Source organism: Giraffa tippelskirchi, chromosome 2, assembly GCF_054371585.1.
Source record: "Giraffa tippelskirchi isolate mGirTip1 chromosome 2, T2T-mGirTip1v1.2.pri, whole genome shotgun sequence".
In the NCBI taxonomy this organism is placed as follows: domain Eukaryota; kingdom Metazoa; phylum Chordata; class Mammalia; order Artiodactyla; family Giraffidae; genus Giraffa; species Giraffa tippelskirchi.
The window spans coordinates 76404798-76429585 of NC_137276.1; the positions used below are offsets into that span (position 1 = coordinate 76404798).

Consider the following 24788-nt stretch of genomic DNA (forward strand, 5'->3'; position numbering starts at 1 on the left):
AAGTGAAAGAGGAGAGTGAAAAAGTTGGCTTAAAACTCAACATTCAGAAAACAAAGATCATGGCATCCTGTCCCATCACTTTATGGGAAATGGATGGGGAAACAGTGGAAACAGTGGCTAACTTTATTTTTTGGGGCTCCAAAATCACTGCAGATGGTGATTGCAGCCATGAAATTAAAAGACACTCCTTGGAAGAAAAGTTATGACCAACCTAGACAGCATATTGAAGAAGGCAATGGCACCCCACTCCAGTACTCTTGCCTGGAAAATCCCATGGACGGAGGAGTCTGGTAGGCTGCAGTCCTTGGGATCGCTAAGAGTCGGACACAACTGAGCGACTTCACTTTCACTTTTCACTTCCATGAATTGGAGAAGGAAATGGCAACCCACTCCAGTGTTCTTGCCTGGAGAATCCCAGGGACGACGGAGCCTGCTGGGCTGCCATCTATGTGGTCGCACAGAGTCGGACATGACTGAGGTGACTTAGCAGTAGCAGACAACATATTAAAAAGCAGAGACATTACTTTGCCAACAAAGGTCCGTCTAGTCAGGGCTATGGTTTTTCCAGTGGTCATGTATGGATGTGAGAGTTGGACTATAAAGAAGGCTCAGTGACAAAGAATTGATGCTTTTGAACTGTGGTGTTGGAGAAGACTCTTTTTTTTTTTTTTTTTTTATATCCAACTAGTACTTCTAAGACTATAGAGCCTTAATTTTTTTTTTTTTTAATAAATTTATTTATTTTAGTTGGGGGCTAATTACTTTACAATATTGTTAATAGTTTTTGCCATACATTGATATGAATCAGCCATGGGTTTACATGTGTTCCCCTTCCTGGACCCCCCACCCACCTCCCTCCCCATCCCATCCCTCTGGATCATCCCATTGCCCCGGCCCTGAGCCCTTGTCACATGCATCGAACATGGAATGGTGTTCTGTTTCACATATGATAATATACATGTTTCAGTGCTATTCTCCCAGAATGTCTCACCCTCACCTTCTTCTCCCTCAGAGTCCATAAAATTGTTCCATGCATCTGTGTCTCTTATTCTGTCTCGCATATAGGGTTATCGTTACCATCTTTCAAATTCCATATATATGCATTAGTATACTGTATTGTTGTTTTTCTTTCTGGCTTACTTCACTCTGTATAATGGGCTCCAGTTTCATCCATCTCAGTAGAACCGATTCAAATGTATTTTTTTTAATGGCTGAGTAATATTCCATTGTGTATATGTACCACAGCTTCCTTATCCATTCGTCTGCTGATGGACATCTAGGTTGCTTCCATGTCCTGGCTATTGTAAACAGTGCTGCGATGAACATTGGGGTACACGCATCTCTTTCAATTCTGGTTTCCTTGGTGTATATGCCCAGCAGTGGGATTGCTGGGTCATATGGCAGTTCTATTCCCAGTTTTTTAAGGAATCTCCACACTGTTCTCCATAGTGGCTGTACTAGTTTGCATTCCCACCAACAGTGTAAGAGGGTTCCCTTTTCTCCACACCCTCTCCAGCATTTATTGCTTGTAGACTTTTGGATAGCAGCCATTCTGACTGGTGTGAAATGATACCTCATTGTGGTTTTGATTTGCATTTCTCTAATAATGAGTGATGTTGAGCATCTTTTCATGTGTTTGTTAGCCATCTGTATGTCTTCTTTGGAGAAATGTCTGTTTAGTTCTTTGGCCCATTTTTTGATTGGGTCGTTTATTTTTCGGGAATTCAGCTGCAGAAGTTGCTTGTATATTTTTGATATTAATTGTTTGTCTGTTGCTTCATTTGCTATTATTTTCTCCCATTCTGAAGGCTGTCTTTTCACCTTGTTTATAGTTTCCTTTGTTGTGCAAAAGCTTTTAATTTTAATTAGGTCCCATTTGTTTATTTTTGCTTTTATTTCCAATATTCTGGGAGGCGGGTCATGGAGGATCCTGCTGTGATTTATGTCGGAGAGTGTTTTGCCTATGTTTTCCTCTAGGAGTTTTATTGTTTCTGGTCTTACGTTTAGATCTTTAATCCATTTTGAGTTTATTTTTGTGTACGGTGTTAGGAAGTGTTCTAGTTTCATTCTTTTACAAGTGGTTGACCAGTTTTCCCAGCACCACTTGTTAAAGAGATTGTCTTTTCTCCATTGTATATTCTTGCCTCCTTTGTCGAAGATAAGGTGTCCATAGGTGCGTGGGTTTATCTCTGGGCTTTCTATTTTGTTCCATTGATCTATATTTCTATCTTTGTGCCAGTACCATACTGTCTTGATGACTGTGGCTTTGTAGTAGAGCATGAAGTCAGGCAGGTTGATTCCTCCAGTTCCATTCTTCTTCCTCAAGATTGCTTTGGCTATTCGAGGTTTCTTATATTTCCATACAAATTGTGAGATGATTTGTTCTAGTTCTGTGAAAAATACCATTGGTAGCTTGATAGGGATTGCATTGAATCTATAGATTGCTTTGGGTAGTATACTCATTTTCACTATATTAATTCTTCCAATCCATGAACACGGTATATTTCTCCATCTGTTTGTGTCCTCTTTGATTTCTTTCATCAGTGTTTTATAGTTTTCTATATATAAGTCTTTTGTTTCTTTAGGTAGATATATTCCTAAGTATGTTATTCTTTTTGATGCAATGGTGAATGGTATTGTTTCCTTAATTTCTCTTTCTGTTTTCTCAATATTGGAGTATAGGAATGCAAGAGATTTCTGTGTGTTAATTTTATATCCTGCAACTTTACTATATTCATTGATCACCTCTAGTAATTTTCTAGTAGAGTCTTTAGGGTTTTCTATGTAGAGGATCATGTCATCTGCAAACAGTGAGAGTTTTACTTCTTCTTTTCCTATCTGTATTCCTTTTATTTCTTTTTCAGCTCTGATTGCTGTGGCCAAAACTTCCAAAACTATGTTGAATAGTAGTGGTGAAAGTGGGCATCCTTGCCTTGTTCCTGACTTTAGGGGAAATGCTTTCAATTTTTCACCATTGAGGATAATGTTTGCTGTGGGTTTGTCATATATAGCTTTTATTATGTTGAGATATGTTCCTTCTATTCCTGCTTTCTGGAGGGTTTTTATCATAAATGGATGCTGAATTTTGTCAAAGGCTTTTTCTGCATCTATTGAGATAACCATATGGTTTTTTTCTTTCAATTTGTTAATGTGGTGTATTACATTGATTGATTTGCGGATGTTAAAAAAACCTTGCATTCCTGGGATAAAGCCCACTTGGTCATGATGTATGATCTTTTTAATATGATGTTGGATTCTGTTTGCTAGAATTTTATTAAGGATTTTTGCATCTATGTTCATCAGTGATATTGGCCTGTAGTTTTCCTTTTTTGTGACATCTTTGTCTGGTTTTGGAATTAGGGTGATGGTGGCCTCATAGAATGAGTTTGGAAGTTTACCATCTTCTGCAATTTTCTGGAAGAGTTTGAGTTGGATAGGTGTTAGCTCTTCTCTAAATTTTTGGTAGAATTCCGCTGTGAAGCCGTCTGGTCCTGGGCTTTTGTTTGCTGGAAGATTTCTGATTACAGTTTCGATTTCCGTGCTTGTGATGGGTCTGTTAAGATCTTCTATTTCTTCCTGGTTCAGTTTTGGAAAGTTATACTTTTCTAAGAATTTGTCCATTTCTTCCAAGTTGTCCATTTTATTGGCATATAGCTGTTGGTAGTAGTCTCTTATGATCCTTTGTATTTCTGTGGAGTCTGTTGTGATCTCTCCATTTTCATTTCTAATTTTGTTGATCTGATTCTTCTCCCTTTGTTTCTTGATGAGTCTGGCTAATGGCTTATCAATTTTGTTTATCTTCTCGAAAAACCAGCTTTTAGTTTTGTTGATTTTTGCTATGGTCTCTTTTGTTTCTTTTGCATTTATTTCTGCCCTAATTTTTAAGATTTCTTTCCTTCTACTGACCCTGGGGTTTTTCATTTCTTCCTTCTCTAGTTGCTTTAGGTGTAGAGTTAGTTGATTTATTTGATTTTTTTCTTGTTTCTTGAGGTACGCCTGTATTGCTATGAACCTTCCCCTTAGTATTGCTTTTACAGTGTCCCATAGGTTTTGGGTTGTTGTGTTTTCATTTTCATTCGTTTCTATGCATAATTTTATTTCTTTTTTGATTTCTTCTGTGATTTGTTGGTTATTCAGAAGCGTGTTGTTTAGCCTCCATATGTTGGAACTTTTAATAGTTTTTTTCCTGTAATTGAGGTCTAATCTTACTGCATTGTGGTCAGAGAAGATGGCTGGGATGATTTCAATTTTTTTGAATTTACCAAGGCTAGATTTATGGCCCAGGATGTGATCTATCCTGGAGAAAGTTCCATGTGCACTTGAGAAAAAGGTAAAATTGATTGTTTTGGGGTGGAAACTCCTGTAAATATCAATTAAATCTAATTTGTCTATTGTATCATTTAAAGTTTGTGTTTCCTTGTTAATTTTCTGTTTAGTTGATCTATCCATATGCGTGAGTGGAGTATTAAAGTCTCCCACTATTATTGTGTTATTGTTAATTTCCCCTTTCATACTTGTTAGTATTTGCCTTATATATTGTAGTGCTCCTATGTTGGGTGCATATATATTTATGATTGTTACGTCTTCTTGAATTGATCCTTTGATCTTTATGTAGTGTCCTTCTTTGTCCCTTTTCACATCCTTTATTTTAAAGTCTATTTTATCTGAAATGAGTATTGCGACTCCTGCTTTCTTTTGGTCTCCGTTTGCATGGAATATGTTTTTCCATCCTTTCACTTTCAGCCTGTGTGTGTCTCTAGTTTTGAGGTGGGTCTCTTGTAGACAGCATATATAGGGGTCTTGTTTTTGTATCCATTCAGCAACCCTTTGTCTTTTGGTTGGGGCATTCAACCCATTTACATTTAAGGTAATTATTGATAAGTATGATCCCGTTGCCATTTACTTTGTTGTTTTGAGTTCGTGTTGAAACATCCTTTCTGTGTTTCCTGTTTAGAGAAGATCCTTTAGCATTTGCTGGAGAGCTGGTTTGGTGGTGCTGAATTCCCTCAGCTCTTGCTTGTCTGTAAAGCTTTTGAATTCTCCTTCATATCTGAATGAGATCTTTGCTGGGTACAGTAATCTGGGTTGTAGATTATTCTCTTTCATTACTTTAAGTATGTCCTGCCATTCCCTTCTAGCCTGAAGGGTTTCTATTGAAAGATCAGCTGTTATCCTTATGGGGATCCCCTTGTGTGTTATTTGTTGTTTTTCCCTTGCTGCTTTTAATATTTGTTCTTTGTGTTTGATCTTTGTTAATTTGATTAATATGTGTCTTGGGGTGTTTCGCCTTGGGTTTATCCTGTTTGGAACTCTCTGGGTTTCTTGGACTTCTGTGACTATTTCTTTCCTCAATTTAGGGAAATTCTCAACTATTATCTCCTCGAGTATTTTTTCATGGCCTTTCCTTTTATCTTCTTCTTCTGGGACTCCTATGATTCGAATGTTGGGGCGTTTCATATTGTCCCAGAGGTCCCTGAGGTTTTCCTCATTTCTTTTGATTCTTTTTTCTTTTTTCCTCTCTGCTTCGTTTATTTCCATCATTCTATCTTCTACCTCACTTATCCTATCTTCTGCCTCCGTTATTCTACTGTTGGTTCCCTCCAGAGTGTCTTTTATCTCCTTTATTTCATTATTCATTCTATATTGATTCCTTTTTATTTCTTCTAAGTCCTTGATAAACATTTCTTGCATCTTCTCAATCTTTGTCTCCAGGCTATTTATCTGTAACTCCATTTTGCTTTCAAGATTTTGGATCATTTTTATTATCCTTATTCTAAATTCTTTTTCAGATAGATTCCCTATCTCCTCCTCTTTTGTTTGGTTTTGTGGGCATTTCTCATTTTCCTTTACTTGCTGAGTATTTCTCTGCCTTTTCATCTTGTTTAGATTGCTGTGTTAGGCGTGGCCCTTCTGTATTCTGGTAGTATGAAGTTCCTCTTTGTTGTGGAGGTTCCTCACTGCGGTTGGGGTTGGACAGGTGGCTTGTCAAGGCTTCCTGGTTGGGGGAGCTTGTGTCGGTGTTCTGGTGGGTGGAGCTGGATTTCTGCTCTCTAGAGTGTAACGGAGTGACCAGTATTAATTTTTGAGATGTCTATGGATTTGGTGTGCCTCTGGGCAGCCTGTATATTGATGCTCAGGTCTATGTTCCTGCGTTGCTGGAGAATTTGCGTGGTATGTCTTGCTCTGGAACTTATTGTCTCTTGGGTGGAGCTTGGTTTCAGTGAATTTATGGAGGCTATTGGATGGTCTCTTATTAATTAATGTTTCCCCTGGCTTTCAGTCTTATTCTTGCAGTAGCCTCAAGACTTCTCCTTCCATACAGCCTCAATAATAAAACTTTTAGGTTAATGGTGAAAAGATTCTCCACAGTGAGGGATACCCAGAAAGGTTCACTGAGTTACATGGAGAGATGAGGTGGGGGGGGTGGGTTGAGGTGACCAGGAGGGGAAGAGGGGAATTCAAATGTGGAGAGAGCAATCTAGCCAGTAAGCACTTCCCTCTGTGCTTTCCACAGTTTGGAACCCTCAGAGTGATTCACAGAGATACATAGAGAGGGGGGAGGAAGGTAACAGAGGTGAGCATGAGTAGAAAGGGAGGAATTAAGAGGGGAGAGAGAGATCTGGGCAGTATCCTGTTCCTGAAGTGTTCTCTGGTACCCAGAACACCCTCAGAGATTCACAGAATTGGGTTGAGAAGAGAAGGAGGAGGGTGGGAGATAGAGGTTCCCTGAGGGAGAAGAAAGAGCATCAATAGGGGGAGAGAGTGATCAGGCCAGTGATCACACTCCTGAGTAAAAATGGGCCCTAAAGATTGGGTTCTTAAATGTACAAAGTTGATATCAAATATGTAAAACAAAGATTAAAAATCTAGAGTAGAGGTTAGACTCTTATAAAACTTACAATCTAAAAAAAAAAAAAAAGAAAAAAAGGAAACAGTGTAAAAAGAAAAAAAAACAGTAAAACAGTAAAAAAAGAAACAGTAAAAAAATGTAGAACAGGAAAAAAACATTAAAAAAAGAAAACACAAAAGGTATAAGATATATGTATGTAGTTTGCTTCAAAAATAGGGTTTTTTTTTTTTTTGCAAGTTAATAGTGGGTTATGAAAATGAAAGTTAAAGGTGTAATAGAGGACTTGAAGAAAAAGGAAAGAAGAGAAAAAAAAATTTTTTTTTTTAATTAAAAAAAAAATAAAATTAAAAAAAAAATTAATAATAGTAAAAAATATATATATCCCGGACTTTCTCTGGAGCTGTTGTGAGCAGTGTGGGATCTGCTCAGTTTTAGATAGATCCTTATTCCTGCTTATACTTTTCAAGATCTATAGGTCCTTTTCAATGCAGTCGGTATTAACTACAGGGATCTTAATCTGTTGGCCTGTCCCTTCCAAAGCGCTTCCCTGTTTATTTGGCTTCTGTTTGGAGATCTCTTCAGTATCTAATTTCCGCCCTGCAACAAAGCGGTGGAGGTGATCTCTTTAGGTTCGCTTGTTCAATCGTGCTGTGGGGAGGAAGGAACACTGCAATTCTGGCGTGTGTGTGGTAAGCTCGCAGTGTCTCGGCCGCACTGGGTTCGCCCCCGCTCACGGCGTGTGTGCTTTCCCCGTCTACCCTGCTCAGGCTTCAGGTTACTCGGCCGGGGAGAGGGCCCTGAGCTGCGTGCACTTCCCAGGTCTAAGCCGCTCAGGTTCAAGCTCCCGGTTACTCCACAAAGGCGCAGACTCGGTTTCGCCCGCGGCTTGTGCCGTTCCCGGTCGGAGCTGCCCAGGCGGCCAGGAGTTTGGCGAGGGCGCTCTCCCCTGTTGGGGCGGTGCGGCTTATCACCTCCCTGGTCCCCGCCTCGGTTTACGGGCGCGCCCGGCTCCGGTGTGCTTTGTGTCGGTTCTGGGGAGCTGGTCTCTGGCTGCGACCCTCCCGGCGGCTGTCGACCCTCCGGGATCTCAGGCAGTCTTTGCTTAGAAACTGGGAGCCTGTTTGCAGTTTGGTAGGGGGTGCCCTCTCTGGAGCCGAGTTTGCCCCTTTCCGGCTCTGGCGGGCCCCGCCTGCCCGCTGTGTCCGGCGGGGGATGGGGCGGTCCGCAGCCGGCTAGCTCTCCTCTGGTATCGCTCAGTCCTTTGTTCTGTGAGCGGGCCGGCAGTGCCTTAGAGTTGGGCTTTTCGCGGGATAGTTCTCTCTCTCTCTCGCTGTCCCACAGTTTAGGTTACTATCTCACGTTAGCTCCCTCAGATTGCCCTCGGGGCACTCGGGCCTGGTCCTTACCCTAGGCAATGCCGCCCGCTCCTCTCCGTTCAGCCCCCACTTGCTGGTGGCGGATGATGCGAGCGTCTGGGGTTCTTTGCTGGGAGTTGCTTTAGGCACGTAATCTGTGGATTTTATTTATTTTTTCCTCCAAGTTACGTTGCCCTCCGAGATAAAAAATCCTCCCCCACACCCGCTGGTGAGAGGGTTTCCTGGTGCTTGGAAATTCCTCCTCTTTTACGACTCCCTCCCCGGGACGGGTCTCCGTCCCTAACTCTTTTGTCTCTCTTTTTATCTTCTATAATTTCTCCTACCTCTTTTGAAGATAATGCGCAGTTTTTGTGGAAGCCTGACGTCCTCAGCCAGCCTTCAGAAGTAGTTTTGTGAAGTTTGGTCAGCGTTCAGATGTTCTTTCGATAAATTTGTGGAGGAGAGAGTGGTCTCCCCGTCCTATTCCTCCGCCATCTTAGCCCCGCCTCGGAGAAGACTCTTGAGAGTCCCTTGGATTGCAAGGAGATCCAACCAGTCCATCCTAAAGGAGATCAGTCCTGGATGTTCATTGGAAGGACTAATGTTGAAGCTGAAACTCCAATACTTTGGCCACCTGATGCGAAGAGCTGACTTATTTGAAAAGACCCTGATGCTGGGGAAGATTGAGGGCAGGAGGAGAAGGGGATGACAGAGGATGAGATGGTTGGATGGCATCACAGACTCAATGGACACAAGTTTGGGTGAACTCCAGGAGTTGGTGATGGATAGGGAGGCCTGGTGTGCTGCAGTTCATGGGGTTGTAAAGAGTCGGACACGATTGAGCGACTGAACTGAACTGAACTGAAGTATAGCAGAAGTACCTTTGCCAAGCAAGATACAAATTTTACTTTTCAAAAAATATTTGTTTAACTATATTTCTTTGGCCCCGAGTCTTAATTGTGGCATGTGAGATCTTTAGTTGTAGCATGTGAACTCTTAGCTGTGGCATGTGGGATCTAGTTCCCTCACCAAGGATCGAACCTTGGCCCCCCTGTATTGGGAGCATGGAGTCTTAGCCACTGAACCACGAGGGAAGTGCCACAAATTCTGTTTTTCATCTGTTTGTCCCTTTAGTTTGAAAAGTGCCCCTTATGTGTTTGGCAGTCACCTTTGCTTACTTGATCCTCATAACAATACACCGTGTGTGTGTGTGTGTGTGTGTGTGTGTGTGTGTGTGTAAGTCGCTCAGTCATGTCCGACTCTTTGCGACCCCGTGGACTATACAGTCCATGGAATTCTCTAGGCCACAATACTGGAGTGGGTAGCCTTCCCCTTCTCCGGGGGATCTTCCCAACCCAGGTATAATACACTGAAATAGGCGTTATTGTCCTTAGGGTTTAGTGACCTGCCCAAGATGAAGTACACTGTCTTAAGGGTTTTTTCTGACGTGCTAAGTCTTTTTCTTCATCTTTAAAAGGAAGATAATGAAAGTACCTACCTTATAGGATTGCTTTGTAGAAAAACAGAGATGGTTCTTGGCATAGGGTAAGTACCCAACAAATATTAGTAATCAGAGAACAGCAGTTCCCCACAAATAAACTTACTCTCCCAGGCAGTTCCAACCATGCTGTAGAATCTGCAAAAGAAACAGACCGTTCAGTATGAAAGATGAAGACACCTCTAGGGCAGTGGGCAGGAGACAGAGCTGTCACGATTGGACCTGCATGTGTGCTGAGTTGCTTCAGTCGTGTCCGACTCTTTGCGACCCTGAGGACTGTAGCCTGCCAGGCTCCTCTGTCCATGAATTCTCCAGGCAAGAATACTGGAGTGGGTTGCCATTTCATTCTCCAGGGAATCTTCCTGATCCAAGGATCAAACCTGTGTCTTTTATGTCTCCTGCATTAACAGGCAGGTTCTTTACCACTAGCACCACCTGGGAAGCCCAAAGATTGTACCTAAGCATATGGAATTTAAAGCACACCAGTTTTCTTTAACAAACCTAGATTTGGACAGTAGCTCAGAATAGTGAAAAGACATGCAATTCTTAACTTTACACTGTTTATAATCTTAATTCTTTCTCTGAAACTTGAGTGAGAAATACTAAGAAGTAGACCTCTCATCTGGATTGTTTTTCCAGATGGTCTTTGGGATGAATAAAGCTGAATATCAAGGATTTGGTCTCCCTAGGTTATACATCATCATTGCAGACACTCAGAGAGCCTGGTCTCTATGTTGCTGCTGCTGCTGCTGCTAAGTCGCTTCAGTCGTGTCCGACTCTGTGCGACCCCATGGACGGCAGCCCACCAGGCTCCGCTGTCCCTGGGATTCTCCAGGCAAGAATACTGGAGTGGGTTGCCATTTCCTTCTCCAGTGCATGAAAGGGAAAAGTGAAAGTGAAGTTGCTCAGTCGTGTCCGACTCGTAGCGACCCCATGGACTGTAGCCTACCAGGCTCCTCCGTCCATGGGATTTTCCAGGCAAGAGTACTGGAGTGGGGTGCCATTGCCTTCTCCGGGTCTCTATGTTAGGGACGCCCAGACAGAAGACATCTTCTCTATGAGTAGCTTATAATCTCAGGAAAGAGACAGGGGAAAAGGGTAGTGATCCTTTAAGACGTCACCACAAATACCAAGAATAGCAAGAACAAGACAGTCTGTACGGACTGGGCAAGGCAGATGGGCAGGGAGAGGGCAGTCCATGCAGAGTCCATGTATGCAGAGCCCTGATGTCTGCACTGCGGGTGATGTGGTCTGGTAGAGTAAATTTGGCTGGAGAAGGAGAGATTGTGTTAGGTGTGACACAGGTGTGTTAGGTATATAACATTGTGTTAGGTATAGCCAACAGGTGTGACAGTTGGTGTCAACTTGCCTAGGCTACATTCTGTGGTTATCGAAACACTCATGGAGGTGTGGCTGTGAAGGTGTTTTATAGATGTGCTGTAAGTCAGAGAGATTATCCTGAATAAACTAGATGGATCTGATTCAATCTGTTGAAAGATTTTATGAGCAGAAGGGAGCTTTTCAGAAGAAATTCTGCCTGCAGGCTGTGGCTTCATCCTGTGGGAAAGAGTTCCAACCTGCCCTAACTGATGCCTGTCCTGTGGACACCATACTTGCCTCACCAGGCTCCACAAACGCATAAGCCAATTCCTTGCAATAAGTCTCCTAATGTACGTCTACTTCTGACTCAGTTTCTCTGCTCAGAATCTGAAGGATACAGAAGGAATGGAAGGTCACTGAACTAAAGGGCAATCATGGCCTTATATATACATATGTTGTTATTGTTGCACTGGATCTTCATTGCTGCACACAGGTTTTCTCTAGTTGCGGAGATTGGGGGCTACTTTCTAGTTGCCGTGCATGGGCTTCTCATTTCAGTGACTTCTCTTGCTGTGGAGCAAAGGCTGTAGGTGTGCGGGCTTCAATAGTTGTGGTTTGTGGGCTGTAGAGGTCAAGGGCTCCAGTAGTTGTGGCACGTGGACTTGGTTGCTGCACTCTGTGTGGAATGTTCCCGGACCAGGGATCAACCCTGTGTCTGCTGCATTGGCAGACTAATTCTTATCCACTGTACCACTGGGGAGGAAGCCCCTTTATTAATTTTTATTGGAGTATATTTGTGTTACAATATTGTGTTAATTTCTGCTCTACATATATATATACCGTGGAATATTATTCAGTCTTTTATTAAATTGAGAGAAAGCACTCTTTGGTTAGATGTAATTCTTCAAATTCAAGGAGAAGGGTGGGGCCATTTTTCCAACAACAGAGATGCTGATGGAGCAGAGAGATCTTTTTTTCTGCAGTCCCGTCCCTCTTGTTTTTTGTCCTTGATTCCTTTAAAGGTCTTCAAATCGCTAAGGAGTCAGTACATCTATTCCTGGGTTAACATAAATGAGTCAGTATAGCCAACAGATTTGCTGCCTGAGTTGCAAGTGCTGGCAGAGCTGAGTTTGAGTGTATCCATACAATTTTACCCACAAGTACTGTAGACTCCTTTGTGTAGGGCTGAGTTTCTGCCTCCTGTTACATTGGCCCGCTCCCAGTATGCTAGGCGGGTCTACGGTTGATTGGTGCGAATCATGTAGGTTTTGCTGACTTGAAGAAAGCAAATGTGCATAATGTGCCAAACCAACCCACAAGCAGAGGTGATCAGTATACTTGAGAGCAAGGATTTGAGTGGGTGTGGCTCCGTAGTGCCTTTCTCTTCCTCAGGAAGATAAACTTAAAATTTCTGGTCTCAGCAAGAGTGAGGAATGAGGAACCTGCATTGTTGGGCTCCCTGCATTGTAAGTGGAGGGATGGGAGCTCTGAGCACAGTCAGTCTACTCTGTTAGGGAGCCTTTATAGCACTGTGAGCACACAGCCTGGTTATAATTTCAATACACACACACACACACACACACACACACACACACACACACAATGTATGTGCGCAGTTGCTTCAGTCGTGTTCCACTCTTTGTGACTCCATGGACTGCAGCCTGCCAGGCTCCTTTGTCCATGGTATTTTCCTGGCAAGAATACTGGAGTGGGTTGCCATGCCCTCCTCGGGGGATCTTTACGACCTAGGAATCGAATCCACATCTCCTGCGTTGTAGGCGGATTCTTTATTGTTGAGCCACCAAGGAAGCCCCATATATATATATATACGTCAAATTTCAACCTGCTATAATTTCATTCTTTTTTTTAAGATTTTTTTTTTGATGTGGATCATTTTAAAAGTCTTTATTGAATTTGTTTCTGTTGTTTGCTGAAGCAAGAATAATATTGCTTCTGTTGTTTATGTTCTGGATTTTTAGCCTGGAGACCTGAGGATCTTAGCTCTCCAACCAGGGATCAACCCTGCACCCCCTGCATTGGAAGCACAGAGCCTTAACCACTGGACCACCAGGGAAGTCCCTGTAATTTATGTCTCACTCTAATGTGAATCTACTCCCTGCAGCAGGCCAGGCCATCCTACCACTCTGGGGACTCTCTTTTTGGGAGAGAGAAGTGCATGGAAGTTGATTTATTTTTCAAAGGAGATAATTTCTTTCCCAAAGCTTTGTTACAAAATTTATAAACTGGAAAACTGCATTATGGTTCTGTTGCCTCCATTGAGAATGTTTTTCATTCCCTTTGTTAATATAACCATACTTCACAGCCCAGTTCAAGGCTCAATTCGTTGACCCATGGTGATCTCCCTTTTCTGAAATTCCCAAACACACGATCTGAACCTTTCTTTTGGGACTTAATCACCCATGGCCTTAGGTTTGGACCTTTGTTTGTTTTGCCTTTTGGCCTAGCTTGGAAACTGTGTGTGTTCTTTGTGTCTTTTTCTACCGTGATATGAGACCAGGTGCCATGATACCACACAACAGGGCTGTGTGGTCCAGAACAGTAACTAGCCATATGTGGCTGTTAGGTACTTAAAATGTGGTTATTTCAAGATGAGATGTGATGTAAGTGTCGCAAATACATGCTGGATTTCAAAGACTTAGTACAAAATAAAGGAATGTAAAATATCTCTAACGATATTGGAATGTTGAAGTGATAATGTTTCGATATAGTCAGTTAGGTAAAATATATTATTAACATCAATTTTACCTCTTTTTTCTTTTTCTCATGGACCTACTAGAAACTTTAACATTCCATGTGTGGCTTCTTATTTTTCTGTTTTGCAGCAGTGCTTCTCTAACGGATGCTTGGTAAATAGTGGGGGAATGGTAATGGTCAAATATTTACTGTTTTGTTTGCTTAATGCAGACTTAAATTTATGTTACTATTCATAGCAAATTCTTAAATTTTAATCTGTATATTTTTCCTCCATGCTAATCTCAACCACCAGCAAAAATTTAACACTGTTTCTTCCCACATCACCCTGAAGGGCTGAAGGAAACAATTTCATCCCTTACTAGTAGTTCATTCTGACTTTCTTAGAACAACTCATCCTTCTCATTTTCTAATTCACCCTTGATCATAACAAAACAGTTTTTCCACTGGAGTTTTCATTTTATTTCCCTCATTGGCTGAGAATAATATCAATCAGTCTGATTTGCAGATGGCTATGAACAAATGGTTTTATATTTTTGTTTCATTTTGTATTTAAGAGGTTGTAGGGCTTCCCTGGTGGCTTAGATGGTAAAGAATCTGCCCACAATGCAGGAGACCTGGGTTTGATTCCTGGGTTGGGAAGATCCCCTGGAGGAGGGCATGGCAACCCACTCCAGTATTCTTGCCTAGAGAATCCCATGGACAGAGGAGCCTAGTAGGCTACAGTCCACGGGGTCACAAAGAGTTGGACATGACTGAGCGACGAAGCACAGCAAAGCACAGCTCTCTTAAAACTCATCTGTAGCCTCCTTTCGTTCTTCATTGCTCACTTTGGTTTAAGGGGTTACTCCCTAATATGTAAGTTCTTACCTCTTTTGAAAAATTTATTTATTTTTAATTAGAGGATAATCGCTTTACAATATTGTGTCGGTTTCTGCCATACATCAGCATGAATCAACCATAGGCATACATATGTCCCCTTCCTTTTGAACCTTTCTCCCACCTGCCACCCCTCTAGGTAGTCACAGAGCCCTGGTTTTGAGCTCCCTCTGTCATACAGCAAATTTACCTTTTTTAGAGGGAAAATGTCAGCATTGTGCCCAAGATTTTGCCAGACCACTATGCAGAAGAGTGGAATATCTTTTAGGACCCTGCCTACCTCTTACCAAGGAGGGCATGGCAACCCACTCCAGTATTCTTGCTTGGAGAATCCCATGGACAGAGGAGCCTGGTGGGCTACAGTCCACAGGGTTGCAAAGAGTTGGACACGACTAAACAACTGCGCATGCATACGTGCATACCTCTTACCGCTCCACCTGTCACCTGCCATCCTCAAACCATTCTTCTGTGCTCACTGCCAGCCCTGCTACTGAGCATTTTCAGTTCATCTAACCAATCAAGATTAATTGCCCCAACAGAAGGTAGTAATAGTAATAATGGCTCCTAAACCCCAACACACATAAAACTATGACTTTAAGAAAACTTTTCACGGGGTCTTCCATAGTGGTCCAGTGGTAAGACTCTGAGCTTCCAATGCAAGAGGCATGGGTTTGATCCTTGGTAGGGGAACTAAGATCCCATGTGCTGCACAGTCTGGCAAGAAAAGAAAAACAAAACCAAAAAAAGAAAAAAGAAAACTTTTCACAAAAGACAAAATGAATATGAAGACAGTGATACGTGTGTGTGTTTCCCACTATTGTGCCAGCATCCATTTTACTCTGAAATTATATCCTTCTCACTATTTCCTTATTGAAATAGTCCTTCTTCTGCTTTAATGATACAGCAATGAAAATAGATGGTTATTACATTTAAAAAAATGTTTATTACAAATAAAAAAAGTAAAAAAATCGGCAACCCAATGATGATGCTCCCCCCGCCCTTTTTCCTAAAATTTTACAGATCCCAAGCAGTGGAGTCACTGGTTCACATTACAAGTTAACCTACTTTTGTCCCAAAGGTTCCTTCTGCAAAGTAAAACACCTGAAGCCTCATCAGTCTCCCCTGAGAGTAGTCGTTTGATTTATTTAGTCTCTTGAATAGAAACTAGTCCAATGCTGAGGAGTTGCTGCTGCTGCTGCTGCTAAGTCGCTTCAGTCGTGTCCGACTCTGTGCGACCCCATAGCCGGCAGCCCACCAGGCTCCGCCGTCCCTGGGATTCTCCAGGCAAGAATACTGGAGTGGGTTGCCATTTCCTTCTCCAGTGCATGAAAGGGAAAAGTGAAAGTGAAGTCGCTCAGTCGTGTCCGACTCCTAGCGACCCCATGGGTCTGCAGCCTACCAGGCTCCTCCACCCATGGGATTTTCCAGGCAAGAGTACTGGAGTGGGGTGCCATTGCCTTCTCCATGCTGAGGAGTAATCTATGGTTTATCATCTTGGAGAACTTGCCTGTAAAGAGCTAAACACATAAGTGTGTCAGGTTTTGTGGATGTGACTTACTGGTCACTTCCAGTTGTACTTTGCCCTAATTGTTATTGATGAAACCTGGGGCTGTTGTGGTTTAAAGCTGTGTAAATCAAGTCTAGAAATACCCTGGTTCTGAGGATGAGAATAAAATAATTTGTTCTAAACTTTTAAGCGCCAAAATGAGCATAAATGTCATGTGTTCATCTTCCATAAATTCATTAAGCTACTTAAACTGTGAGATAATACAAAAGTATGTAGGTGTTTTTTAAACATATTTCTAGAAAAACATTAAGGTGCCAATGGAAATACTTCTCAGTTAGGAAGAATGTTGGGCTGACTTTGGACTTAGCTCTGTCATTGATTAGCTATGGATTCTTGGTCAAATCACATGATCCTTCTAAGCTCCAGTTTCATCATTTTACCTTTGGACCCTTTCCAAGGCCTCTTTCAGCTCTAAAATTCTTTGTTTTTAACCTCTGACATCAAGATTTTTTTTCCTTTCGGTTAGCAGCAGTTGATGGTGTGAAAGTAGAGAATTTTTTTTCTTCTAGTCTTATTCAGGAATAATTGACATAAAGTGCTGTATAAGTTCAAGGTGTATAGCATAATGATTTAACCTACATTTATCATGAGACAATTACCACAGTAAGTTTAGTGAACATCCATCATTTCATATACCCACAGCATTAAAGAGATAGAAAACATTTTTTTTCCTATCATTATGTTTTAGTTTCGCGAACATCCAACATTTTATATATGGACAGCTTTAAAGAAGTAGAAAAGTTTTTTCCTTGTGATGAGAACTGTGAGGATTTACTCTCTTAACAGCTTTCGTATCTAAATACAACAGTGTTGATTATATTTATCATGTTGTACATTTCATCCCTAGTGCTTATTTATCTTATAACTGAAAGTTTGGACCTTTTGACCACTGTCCTCCAGTTCTTCCTCTCTCTACCCTCTACCTCTGGTAACCACATACTTGATTTCTTTTCCTCTGAGCTTTTTTGTTGGCTTGTTTGTTTTTGAAGTATAACTGACTTACAGCACCATGTTAGTTCTAATACACAGCATAGTGATTTGATATTTCTATGTGTTTTTAAGTGAGCTTCCCTGGTGGCTCAGACAGTAAAGAATCCGCCTGCAATGCAGGAGACCTGGGTTTGATCCCTGGGTTGGGGCAATCCCCTGGAGGAGGGTGTAGCAACCCACTCCAGTATTCTTGCCTGGGGACTGGAGAATCCCCATGGACAGGGGAGCCTGGTGGGCTACAGTGCATGAGGTTGCAAAGAGTAGGACACAGCTGAGTGACTAAGCACAGCACAGCACATGTTTTTAAATGATCACCATAATAAGTGTAATTATACTATGATACCATACTAAGATACTATGCAATTATTGACTGTATTCCCCATGCTCTACATTTCATACCTGTGACTCATTTATTTTGCAACTGGAAGTTTGCACCTCTTAATTTCCCTGATCTATTTTTCTCTCCCTCTCTGGCCCTCCCAGTTGCCACTCCCCTCTGGCAACCACCAGTTTGTTCTCTGTATCTATGACTGTTTCTGTTTAGATATGTTTGTTCGTTTTACTTTTTTAGGTTACACGTATAAGTGAAATCATACAGTATTTGTCTTTGTCTGACTTATTTCACTTAGTGTAATACTCTCTAGGTCCATCTATACTGTCACAAATAGCAAGATTTCATTCTTTTTGATGGCTGAGTAACATTCCATTTCGTATATATATGTACAAACACACCACATCCATTTATCTGTTGATGAGCACTTAAGTTGGTTTCATATCTTGGCTATTGTAAATAATGCTGCACTTAACATGAGGATGCATATATCTTTTCGAATTACTGTTTTTGTTTTCTTTGAATAAAGACCCAGGAGTGGAATTGCTGGATATTATGGTAGTTCTGTTTTTAAGTTTTTGAGGAATCTCCATATTGTTTTCCATTGTGGCTACACCAATTTACATTCTCACCAACAGTGCATGCTGCTGCTGCTGCTAAATCGCTTCAGTTGTGTCCAACTGTGTGCGAACCCATAGATGGCAGCCCACCAGGCTCCTCTGTCCCTGGGATTCTCCAGGCAAGAATACTGGAGTGGGTTGCCATTTCCTTCTCCAAGGCATGAAAGTGAAACGTGAAAGTGAAGTCGCTCAGTCGTGTCCAACTCTTAGTGACAGTGCATGAAGGTTCCCTTTTCTACACATTGTAACCAGCACTTATTCGTTATCTTTTTGATAAAGTCAGTCAGGTGTGCGGTGAGAATTTCTTAAAAACAGTTTCAATTTGCTGTTTTCATTTGTTAAAGAATCTCTGCTTGCTTATTCCTTAAGCTTAAGTTTTTTCAAAGACTCATGTATTAGACAGCATGATAAAATAATTTATCACCAAATTGATAATAATATTACATATTTTATAAAGTAGTGATTTTGACTGTACATGCTATGAAATTTATTACCGTTCATCCCACTCCCAGCTTCCCAAACTCTGGGTTTCCTTGTAGAATTCACATGCGTTAAGGAGCATAAATTTAAAGACCTACTTTGAGGGTGAAACTTGAAACTTTTCAAGTATGCCAGTTACAATCTCTGTTTCAATTCCATGTGACTGTTGAATTTGTAAACACTGACTCTCAATGTCAGTACAGTTTGGTAAACAGCAGAAAAGGGTCAGGACTTTATGATGTCAGGCATCCATTTATGAAATTTGACTCTTAAAATCGTTTCTATTTTTGAAGTATCTTAAGTGTTTCTTTTTAGGTATACACGTAGCTCAATAGCTCAACTGTCAGATAAAAAGTATAGTCTTTCAAATGGCTTTTCCTCCTAAAACACTGGCATATAATATTCTCCTCTGTCATATAAATATATCAGTTTCTTCTCTGTACTGGTTCACAGAAGAGGGCCTGAAATGACCAGGGAGGAATGTGGGATGTCTGTAGGCTTTAAAAGCTGGTAGTATCTCAGTGATCATAACCTGGTCTTAAACATGTGCTTAGCATATTGTTGACTGAGGGATTTTTGCAGAAACTAATCCCTGTGGCCATAATACACAATATGTATGTCTCCAGTTAATAACGTGTTGAGTAAGAATGGGCCTGGTATTGGTAAGCATGGGCCTGGGATCATCAGATCCTGGTTCCAAGACTGTGGATGGATGACACCGTATCTCCATTTGCGTTTTCCTAAAAACTCTTAAGATATGTACATAAAAGTGTACATGTCATGAGAGTATAGCTCTCTGATTTTTTTTTTTTTTTACAAACCAGACACACTCATGTAATGAGCACATTCACATCCAGAAACAGGACGTTAGAGCACCTAGAAGTTGGGCTGCGTTCCCTTCTGGATACAGCTCCCTAACCCCTACCAAAGATAACTGCTGTCCTGACTTCTGACTAGATTAGTTTTGCCTCTTTTTGTACTGAGAGACTAAGTACTGGGACTTCCCTGGCAGGTCCAGTGGTTAAGACTTTGCCTTCTAATGTAGCAAGTGTGAATTCGATCCTTGGTTGGGGAGCTAATATGCCACATGCCTTGTGGCCAAAAAGACCAAAAAACGTAAAACAGAACAATATTGTAACAAATTCAATAAAGACTGAAAAAATTATCCACATCAAAAAAATCTTTAAAAAAAGTACTGAGAGTAGTTGAAATTACACAATGTGTACTTTTTTTGTGTTACGTCTTACACTCCACATTCGTTTGTGAGATTCCACCTGCATTGCTGTGTGTAGCTGTAGATCATTCATTCTCATGGCTTTATCATAGTCCATTGTTTGAATCTACTCATACCTTCTACTACTGAAGAACATCTGTATTTGTAGGCACTGGCTACTGTGACTGGTTTTGCCATAACCATTTATGTTTATGACTTTGGGTGTAGGTAGGTGGCGCTACCTCAGATATGCAGATGACACCACCCTTATGGCAGAAAGTGAAGAAGAACTAAAGAGCCTCTTGATGAAGGTGAAGGAGGAGAGTGAAAAAGTTGGCTTAAAAGCTCAATGTTCAGAAAACTAAGATTATGGCATCTGGTCCCATCACTCCATGGGAAATAGATGGGGAAACAGTGGAAACAGTGTCAGACTTTACTTTTTTGGGCTCCAGAATCACTGCTGATGGTGACTGCAGCCATGAAATTAAAGGACGCTTACTCCTTGGAAGGAAGGTTATGGCCAACCTAGATAGCATGTTTAAAAGCAGAGACATTACTTTGCCAACAAAAGTCCGTCTAGTCAAGGCTATGGTTTTTCCAGTGGTCATGTATAGATGTGAGAGTTGGACGGTGAAGAAAGCTGAGCACCGAAGAATTGATGCTTTTGAACTGTGGTGTTGGAGAAGACCCTTGAGAGTCCCTTGGACTGCAAGGAGATCCAATCAATCCATCCTAAAAGAGATCAATCCTGGGTGTTCATTGGAAGGTCTGATGTTGAAGCTGAAGCTCCAATACTTTGTCCACCTCATGCAAAGGGTTGACTCATTGGAAAAGACCCTAATGCTGGGTAGGATTGGGGGCGGGAGGAGAAGGGGACGACAGAGGTTGAGATGGTTGGATGGCATCACCGACTCGATGAACATGGGTTTGGGTCGACTCCGGGAGTTGGTGATGGACAGGCCTGGCGTGCTGCGATTCATGGGGTCGCAGAGAGTCGGACACGACTGAGCGACTGAACTGAACTGAACTGAGGTGGCGCTAGTGGTAAAGAACTTGCCTGCCAATGCAGGAAACTAGACACATGGGTTCCGTCCGTGGGTCGGGAAGATCCCCTGGAGGAAGACATGGCAACCCACTCCAGTATTCTTGTCTGGAGAATTCCGTGGACAGAGGATCCTGGTGGGCTACAGTCCATGGGGTCACAGAGTCAGACACGACTGAAGTGGCTTAGCACGCACGCTCACGTACCCGGAAGTAGAACTTCTGAGTTGTATGGTGCTATGTTCCGCTTCAGAAGATCATGTCAGCACTACGGGAGCTGTGATTGCTCTACATTCTTGCTAATACTTACTGTTGTTTATAGTTAGCCATCCTGATGAGTATGTGTTTTAAAAATTGGAGATAATAGATTGTACCTTGAAAGGTTGTTGTGAATTCAGTTAAGGTGTTTCTCTTTGCTATCCAATATTGGACTCTTTCTTTGAACCATAGCCATGGACCACCCTTCTGGGCTTCAGTTTCCTTGAGTGTAAATGAGACTATTGAGCTATAAATAACCCTTCATGTCCTTTTATTTCTAATAATGCTAAGCTCTGTAGTTGTAGATACTTTGAAGGTAGGGCACTAGTGAGAACAGATTTCACTATCGCTTAAATCTTAGTACATGAGCAGTCGCCCACCCCTGCATAGGATTGGTCCGAGTGATGGTCCCCTTGCCTGTCAGTGAACAGTGCACTTCCTCCCCCAAATTCCAGGTTGCATGTGGTATGTAGGACATGGTACTGACAAACTCATGCCTGGGTGAGTAGGGTCGAAGCATTGCCACTCCCCCTTCCCCAAACCCCTGCCAGAATATTCCCTAGGAAGGAAGTAACCTCACTCCTCACCGTCTCTCTATAGGGTTGCTATTGACTGCATTGAGTCAATCATCAAGTTTATTTTTGTCATCAATTATATGACTGGTCTGTGCTGGATAGGAGCTTTGGATAGAAAAAATGTATAGCCTGTCTAGGAGACCCAAATCCTCAGAAGAGTGTGATGGTTAAGATGGTGGGCTCAAGGGATTTCCCTGGTGGTCCAGAGGTTAAGACTCTATGCTCCCAATGAGGGGGCGCAGGTTGGATCCCTGATCAGGGAACTAAGATCTCACATGCCATATGGCATGCTACAAAAAAAAAAAAAAAAAAGCTGGTGGATTCAAAGAGTCAGACAGTCTGGGTTTTTATTTCTTTATTGCTACTCTGTGGCTGCTGCTGTTACCCTCACTGAGAATTTAATAAAGCCTGACTCCAGAATCCCAATTTCTTAACTGTGTGACCTTACTCTTCTGCAAGTTTAATTTCCTTATCAAAAAAAAAAAAAAGAGGATAACAAAGACACCTAGCTCCCAGGAATGCAGTGAAGAGAAATTGTTAATGTGAAGTACCAGGGTGTCCAACCCATAGTGAATATGCAGTGGCTTATTGTTATTTTGTTGTTTTATGATGGAAAGAATCATTTTAAACTTCCCATGGGATGGATAATAGGATTGTGGAGAGGAGGTTGCTGTTAAATAAGTGAAGGTTTCATTTATGATTTTAGGTCCTGTCTGCAGCGTGTGTGTCTCATCTTTTGGAGCGAGAGCCGTGACAATCTTCAGTGGCTTCCTGGTGGCAGGAGGCTTGATGTTGAGCAGTTTTGCCCCCAATATCTACTTTCTGTTTTTTTCCTATGGCATTGTTGTAGGTAAGAAATCTGGTCACTATGACGCTTTTCTAAGCTTTGAGAGTCAAATGTATTAATGAATGACGTTAATGTAAGGAGTGAAAATGCTCAGGAATAATTCACTTTCAACCACCACTTGACCAAAAATTGTTGCTTATGAAATGCCCACCCAGTGAATTACAGTATTTCAAGGGATAAGCGTGTTTTAACAACGCACATTATGTTTTCTTGCAAGACGTGGGAAGGGTTTTTTAATTTTAGCACTTGTCTCTCTAGCACAACAAAGGAAAAGAGAGAGGGAAAAGTGAAACTTAGATATCACTAACACCTGCCACTTCTCACTGATGTAGGAAGTGGTCCCTTTCATATCAGTTGGTTGAACAAGGCTGTGTTGAACCGTTTGTGTTCTAAACATCCTGCTGTTCTGCAGTAGCTGTCACCAGGGCCTCAATCACAAGGTCATAGCAGAAGTAAAAAGTAGATTTTAAAGCACATCATAATAATGATTGTTTTTGTGAAAGATAAGGCATGAGCAGACAAAACGAAGTGGTTAATGATGATCTTGGTTATAGGAGAGGAAAGGGTACAGGACTCAGGGCCTGAGAACACTGACAGTTTTGGGGGGAACACTTTTGTGATGTAGTGTACTTGTTGTATTCCGTGTTAAACATCACGAGACTCATGATTCCTAGTAGCTATTGGCAGGGAATTTTTTAAAAACACCAGCTTTCAAAGTTTCTTCTGAATGTCTGAAAGACTTAATTATTTTTCCTTCTAAATATTAAAAATGTATTTTGTAAATCAGATAGTCACTTTCAAATGTATCGTCTCTGTAAATTCAAATGTTCAGCTGTTAGATTTTTTAAAAACAATACACCAGTGTTATATAAATTGGAGGGGAATCACAGTTGAAATACAGTGTTGGTAGAAGTTGTTCTAGTTTTTCATATTCAGTTTGAACAAATAGAAATGTGTATATAGTCACATAGAAATATTTTATTATTCATTTATTTCTTATTTTTGGCCACGCCACACAGCCTGCAGGATCTTAGTCTCCTGACCAGGGATGGAACCTGGGTTCTCACCAGTAAAAGCACAGAGTCCCAACCACTGGACCACCAGGGAATTCCTTAAATATTATATTTTAGATTGTAAAAATATTATGCCCACTCTTATTATCTAGTAAAATGTAATTGAATGTTTGTTTAAGTAATGAAATGGTTAAGAAATAATTTGAGTTATAATCAGAGGAACATAAGTTATACATCTATAGGAAGATTGACATTTTCCAAATGAAATTCCAATAAAAGGCTAAATAACCTCAAAACATTTGATGTAAAGAATGGGTTATTCCTGATTAACATGTTTTTGCTTTACTGTCAGAAAAGTCACAACACATTTGATAAATGTATGTTAAGAGCCTGTTTTCTAGACAGGAGTTCCGTAGTACCATCTATATGACATTGGTTCAGAAGTGGTGCCAAAATTCTTAGCACACAGCATATTTGGGTGGAGGAAGACGTGCCTGCCAATGCTGACACAGCTAATTAATAGGAGGAGAGGCTGCAAGGGAATAGACTGGAACAGGGGGAAGATCTCATCACTACATGTGGCAGCAAAGGAAAGAGCACAGCTGGGCCAAACATGACCCAGACAGGGACTGTAGTTAAGGATTTTGGTGTTTAAAGACTTCAGAGACAAATTCCAGCAAAATGGCTGGTTTGAGTCAAACCTGAAAGAACCTAATTTTGTTGACAACCAATATTCTTCTTTTTCACATAGGAATATTTCCCTAATAATAAATGATGGAAATAATAACCTCTAATGTTTGTGTTCATACTGTATGTTCAGCTCTGTGCTTTATGTGCTTCCCTGGTGACTCAGTGGTAAAGAATCTGCCTGCCCATCAGAAGATAGGGTTCGATCCCTGGGTCAGGAAGATGCCCTGGAGAAGGAAATGGCAACCCACTCCAGTATTCTTGCCTGGGAAATCCCATGGACAGAGGAGCCTGACAGGCTCCCTGGGGTCACAGAGAGTCAGACATGACTTAGTGACAAACAACAACACCAACAACTGTACGCTAAGCTCTGTGCTTCATATGATCTCATTCAGGCTTCATATGAACACATTTTACAGAGAGGGAAAGGGAAGCTCAATGAAGTGAGATTACTAACTAAAGCTGCAAAGCTGGGAGACTTGGGGTTAAATCCATTCAGTCTGACATCAGGTCCTGACCTCTTTTACGTGTTTGTAATTGTTTTTAATGCTT

General features: G+C 41.5%; 1 protein-coding gene across 4 annotated transcripts in view; it reads left to right on the plus strand.

Annotated features, from left to right (window-relative positions):
* Nucleotides 1-24788, plus strand: part of SLC16A9 (solute carrier family 16 member 9) — a 93703-nt gene that overhangs the window by 43207 nt on the left and 25708 nt on the right. For 2 of the 4 annotated variants that reach the window (XM_081569070.1, XM_081569071.1), the window contains exon 3: nt 22396-22539. The exons of the other annotated variants lie outside the window; for them this stretch is intronic. In XM_081569070.1, coding sequence (XP_081425196.1) covers nt 22396-22539 — 144 coding nt within the window. The remainder of the gene's footprint in view (nt 1-22395; nt 22540-24788) is intronic. 4 annotated transcript variants of the gene reach the window in all.